At 37.1% G+C, this 6,000-nt stretch overlaps 1 protein-coding gene across 31 annotated transcripts in view; it reads left to right on the top strand.

The window, feature by feature from the left end:
- SRRM1 (serine and arginine repetitive matrix 1) overlaps positions 1-6,000 on the top strand; it is a 31,061-nt gene that overhangs the window by 6,970 nt on the left and 18,091 nt on the right. For 9 of the 31 annotated variants that reach the window (XM_034958299.3, XM_008963154.5, XM_003810779.4 and 6 more), the window contains 5 exons: positions 856-971; positions 2,289-2,492; positions 3,289-3,483; positions 3,768-3,887; positions 5,714-5,988. In XM_034958299.3, the coding sequence (XP_034814190.1) occupies positions 856-971; positions 2,289-2,492; positions 3,289-3,483; positions 3,768-3,887; positions 5,714-5,988 (910 nt within the window). The remainder of the gene's footprint in view (positions 1-855; positions 972-2,288; positions 2,493-3,288; positions 3,484-3,767; positions 3,888-5,713; positions 5,989-6,000) is intronic. The other 22 variants (XM_055096460.2, XM_034958310.3, XM_055096457.2 and 19 more) reach the window with 3 other exon arrangements.

Genomic DNA, 6,000 nt, shown 5'->3' with positions numbered 1-6,000 from the left:
TTGCTGTACTGTATTTAAACATTCAGTTTTGGTTCACTGCTCCTCCCTCCAACCAAACATTGAGCTTAGAATGTCATTTTCCCAGTCTAGTGATTTGCTAGATTTTTACAAATTCTGAATATATGAGTGCTACTGTAGCTTAAAAGAAATTTGAATTTAACACTGAAAGGTAAGCATAAGGATTTTTGGTTTGTTGTTTTTGGTTTTTGTTGTTTTTTTGAGACACAGTTTCAGTCTGTCACCCAGGCTAGAGTGCAGTGGTGTGATCTCTGCTCACTGCAACTTTCACCTCCTGAGTTCAAGCGATTCTCATGCCTCAGTCTCGAGTAGCTGGGATTACAGGCGCACACCATCACATCCGACTCATTTTTGTATTTTTAGTACAGACGGGATTTTGCCATGTTGGCCAGACTTGTCTCGAACTCCTGACCTCAAGTGATCTGCCCGCCCTTGGCGGGATTATAGACGTGAGCCACCGTGCCCAGCCAGCATAAACTCTTAATATGGGCAATACAGATGAACTCCCAGAAAGAGTAAGGTCAATGTGAAAGTGATTTTCTTTTTTATTTTATTTTTTATTTTTATTTTTATTTTTTTGAAGTAAGCTTGAAAACATCTCTTTAGTTCAGGTCTTAGAGATTAACTTTCAGTCAATATTTATTTGTAAATGAGTGGCGATAATACCAGTCTTAATGTGTATCTGTAGCGTGGGTGAAGAAAGAACAGGTCTGGTTCAAAAGAAGAGGCCGATGAAATGATAGTTAATAGCATTGGTGTTTAACACACGTAGAAAGTAGTCTTCAGTTTGTTCTCAAATGTTCAACTATGTATATTTTGAAAACCTGGTCTTTGCAGATTGAACAAGAAAAACTGGCATCTATGAAAAAGCAAGATGAAGACAAAGATAAAAGAGATAAGGAAGAAAAAGAAAGCAGCAGAGAAAAAAGGGAGCGGTCTCGTAGCCCAAGAAGGTATCATACAATAGATGCATAACTGATGTTTTACAGGTACTTTAGGTCTTAAGAAACTTCCTTAGTTAAAAAGGAATCTAACAGCGCTATTCAAGGAATTTGTTCCATCATGCAGTTTTCATGGTGACCTGTGCCTTGCCTCTGGACTAAAGAAATCTGTCATATTTTGTTTGAGACAGATAATTTAGCCATGAGTGTCTCGCAGATGTTCATAAATTATCCAACTCTAAATTCCTAAATCAAAACTTTAAACTTTTTCTTCCATATTGCTTTAGTTCATAACAGTTAATTTGGGTTTTTAAAAATGTACTCTGACTCACTTTTTCTTTCCATTTCCTTTCTTCTAAAAAGAAATCTGTACTCGAAATCTGTACTCATTAGCCGTTCATGTAATACTTACCTAATTCCCTGTTCTGCTTTTCTTAGATGGTTGTACTGAACCCAAACTTCAGATCATTTATTTGTTTTCTTCTTCCAGTGAGACTATTGTTAGGTTCACATTTTTAAATCCACGACTCAGCTTCTATATTTGTGGTGAAAGGTGAGAACTCCATTAGGCTTTTTATTTTTAGGGTTCTGCTTATTTCTTTCATAAATGTCTGCTGGAATTAGTAAAGAGAAGAGGTAATTTCTTTGTCCCTTTCATTTATATATTTGATACTAAAATCTCCTTATGGAAGTAATATTTATAGAGCTAAGCACAAATTGTCATAGTGGTAACTACTTGACTATTGATGAAGTATGTCTGCCATTTTCCTTCTGTGTGAATAAGAGAAAAACAGTTAGGCAGGCTACTGTTAAGAAAGAGGGCTTCTCCTCTTGCAAAAAAGCTATCTTCTGGATGTTTGATGTATATTTCTCTTTTCTGAAGAACATGTTGCTTTAATGGTATTAGTCATTTTTCTGGCATACTGAGGCTCTTCCTGATGAACTCCATTGTAATCTGTCCGCATCTAAATATTATATGTTTGGGAGTTTGATTTGTTGTCAAGGATTATCATTGTTTGCTTTAAAGCATCCTCTTTGCCTCTGAAAAGTTGGTCTTTTGATCTCTGGGAATGATTAAGAACCTAAGTCTAGAGTCCCAAGTTAGTGCTTTTCTCCCTTATAACTGATATACTCGAGAATGTTATCTTTCATTTGCTTGTCTTTCTCTTCCCTGTCAAGTAGATTAGGTTAGCATGTCTTTATTTCCATAGGGAAACATCTCAGATATAAACAGTAGTGTAACTAAAGATTAATCCTCACTTCTCCCTTTGACTCCTCTCTTCCAATCCATGTTATTTAAAAACCTGAAAAAAATTACTTTCATCCTAGACGCAAATCCAGATCTCCTTCCCCTAGAAGACGATCTTCCCCTGTCAGGAGAGAGAGAAAGCGCAGTCATTCTCGATCTCCCCGTCACAGAACCAAGAGCCGGAGTCCTTCCCCTGCTCCAGAAAAGAAGGAAAAAACTCCAGAGCTCCCAGAACCTTCAGTGAAAGTAAAAGAACCTTCAGTACAAGAGGCTACTTCTACTAGGCAAGTATATAAAAATTCATTTATAAATAATCACAATTTTAGATTAATAGTGACTGCAAATATGACATCTGAGTTAAAACTACTTACTTTCCTTTTAGATTTTTTAAATTATAAAATTAGTTTGTTGAAAAGAAATTGTTTAGGAGAGTATATTAAAAGAAAATGCCCCAGAGGGTGACCATTACTATCTTGGTTGTATTGTTTCAGGTATTTTACATATTGTAACTTGCTTTTTTTCCTCAACGTATTGTGGACAACTTCACACTTTTAAGAAATGTATGTGGTTGCCAGATGTGGGGGTGCATGCCTGTAATCTCAGCACTTGGGGAGGCTGAGGTGGGTGGATCGCTTGAGCTCACGAGTTAGAGACCAGCCTGGGGCAACATGGTGAAACTCCATCTGTACTAAAAATATATATATATATATGTACACACACACACACAAATTAGCCGGGCATGGTTGGCAGATGCCTGTAGTCCCAGCTACTCAGGAGGATCACTTGAGCCTGGGAGGTTGAAGCTGCAGTGAGCCAAGATCATGCCAGTACACTCCAGCCTGAGTGACAAGAGTGAGACCCTGTCTCAGAAGAAGAAAAGAAAATGTACATGGTTGGAATTATTAGTTGCTCTCTGGGTTTCAGTGATAGGTACATACATACTTATGTGTCTTTTGGAGATAGAGACAAGTCTGTGAATTTTGAAAAGTTTTAGAAATACTTTATTACATCATTGTATAATGATTTAGAAGGCTGAGTACAAGAAGGCAAAAAAAAAAAAAAAAGCTTTTGTTTCCACAGTGACATTCTGAAAGTTCCCAAACCTGAACCTATACCAGAGCCTAAAGAACCTTCTCCGGAAAAAAATTCCAAAAAAGAAAAGGAGAAGGAGAAGACCCGACCACGATCTCGGTCACGCTCCAAATCAAGATCCCGGACGCGGTCCCGCTCTCCTTCTCACACTCGACCTAGACGGCGCCATAGATCCCGATCAAGGTGAGTTGTGGCTTTAAGATCAACAAAGATCTTAGGTTTTATATACTACTCTACTGGGTACAGTTAGATAAATAATTTCAAAGTGGTAGAAGATGTTTAGTACAAATATTTTTTGAATGTACACAGAGAATTTGAGGACACTTTTCTGTGTACCATAAAAATCTACATAAATGGAAAATTTTGATCTTTGAAATTCATTTTTTAGATGTGGCCATTGAGAAAACTAAGCCAAGAAATTCCTCACTCCTGGTTTATTCAGGACCTAATTCTCTTTGTTACGGCAGATCGTATTCACCTAGAAGGCGGCCAAGCCCAAGAAGGCGGCCATCTCCTCGAAGAAGAACTCCGCCAAGAAGAATGCCTCCTCCACCAAGGCACAGAAGGAGTAGATCTCCAGTAAGACGGTAAGATTTTTAAAATTTGGAAGTGTCAAGTGTTTGACACTTCTGGATACTCTTTCTTTTAGGATAATCTGTAAATTAGTGTCCCCTGGAAGAAAGAACTCATAGGTGATATTAGACAATGTCTTCTAAAGAGTCTGTTTCATTTGAAGTGTAATGCAATTGTTCGTGTTATGAAAAGTGTCTAGTCTGGTGTTGGAAAGTAAACGAGAAATTCATCTTATTGATAATTTTCTGTTAACTTTTACCCTTCTAGACTTCACCAAGAAATCATACTAAGTAAGAGAATTGGCCACCTTCTCTTTGGCTTTTAACTGGCTTCTGAAAAGTAGCTGATTATAGGGCCAGTAAGCTCCTTTTACCAGTATTAAAGTAATTCATTTGCTATTATACTTTGAGAAAAATATTTTTATGAATTTTTTATAAAATTCTCATAGAAAATTCTCATTATAGAAGTAATGAAGCTTATAAGTAATTCAGACAGGAATAGCATAACTTGGAAGTTTTCCATAATCCGTGGGGGAATATATCTATATTCCATAGATATAATTGCTATTACTAGTTTAGTGTCTGGTTATTTTTCAAAACCCCAACTATACCAGTGTTCTTTTTTTTACATCATTCTAAAATGAGCATAAGATAAAATATTTGAATCTTGGATATATCACTTTAAACAAAAATTAGTGGCTAAGTCTACCCAAAGTAGAGTCCTAGTGCACTGGTAGCAGTTTTTGTGCCTTCTTGCAATACGTTTCACCTGGCTTGGGGAGAAATGCCGATGATTAAGCTTCCAGTTATATTTTGGACAGAATTTTTTGTTTGAATCTTTTAAAGTTCTTTTCAGGGAACCAAATCAATTTGGAAATAAAGAGGGGAAAAATCAAGTAAGCTCTGTAAAGTTACTTTGTTTCTGCAGTCAGGTTTTTCAGAGTCCCATATTTTGAAAATTTTCTTTGGGAAGGGGTTGTCAAGATATATTGAACTATTACTACTGTTGCAAAGAATTGATGTGTCGTGCTCATAGAGGAAATTAGTGAGGTAAATGGTCAGTCAATTTTCAGGCATCACACTTTTCTAATTCCCTTTTAGGAGAAAAGTAATGCTGGTGCTTCCTAGTACAAGATTAGTGGAAACAGCTATTTCTTATACTGGAGTTTTGCAAACAGCATGTTTAAATTGTGCTTACTCAGCCATTTAGCAGTCAATATTTTACAGATTGTTTAAGATTCCCTTTCAGCCAGTTTTTATCTCACACTTAAGGTAGGGTTTCTTTTTTTCAGGTTCTCAGGAATTCTTCCGCCAAAGGTGAATTCTGCAGGTACACATAATTGCAACAGAACTTAACACAAATTTTGCCGCAGAATTCGAGAGGCCCCTGCTTCTAAGTTTATGTAGCTAAATGAATTCTTAGTTTTGCACATCTTTTTTAAAAATGCAACCTAAAGGTTTCTCAACATTGTGTTATTAAATGGAAAATACCTTGCCCCCAAATTTTATATGCAAACTCCAAAACACCAATACCATTCCTAAGGCAGAAGGACTAGTTAGTTATTTTATTATAGCATTCAACCTGACAAGTTTTATAACTGGAGAGAGAACACAGACAGAAGTATTTATCACATTAAGTTGTTTATATTAATTTCAGAACTAGCTGTTTCCTGGCCTAGGTTATGGTTTTTTCCCCCATTCTTTTGGACTCATTTATGTGCTTAGCTACATAAACTCAAAAGTCGGATTAAAATAGCTGTATTTTTGTGTAAACTGTTCATACCTGTAAGGCCATTCTTTATAAGTGTGCAATTAGTGAATATGAATACTTTATTCCACAGAAGAAGACGTTCGTCAGCATCCTTGTCTGGGAGTAGCTCATCATCCTCTTCATCTCGTTCACGGTCACCACCAAAGAAGCCTCCCAAGAGGACATCCAGCCCCCCTCGGAAAACTCGTAGGTTATCTCCTTCAGCAAGTCCTCCAAGGCGAAGGCACAGGCCATCACCTCCTGCAACTCCACCACCCAAAACTCGGCATTCCCCTACACCCCAGCAGTCAAACCGTACAAGAAAAAGTCGTGTTTCTGTGTCTCCAGGGAGAACTTCAGGTAAAGGTAAAAATCAAA

This window comes from Pan paniscus, chromosome 1, assembly GCF_029289425.2.
Source record: "Pan paniscus chromosome 1, NHGRI_mPanPan1-v2.0_pri, whole genome shotgun sequence".
Lineage (NCBI taxonomy): Eukaryota > Metazoa > Chordata > Mammalia > Primates > Hominidae > Pan > Pan paniscus.
The sequence above is the reverse complement of the archived record's forward strand: the minus strand, read 5'-3'. Positions and strand labels throughout refer to the sequence as shown.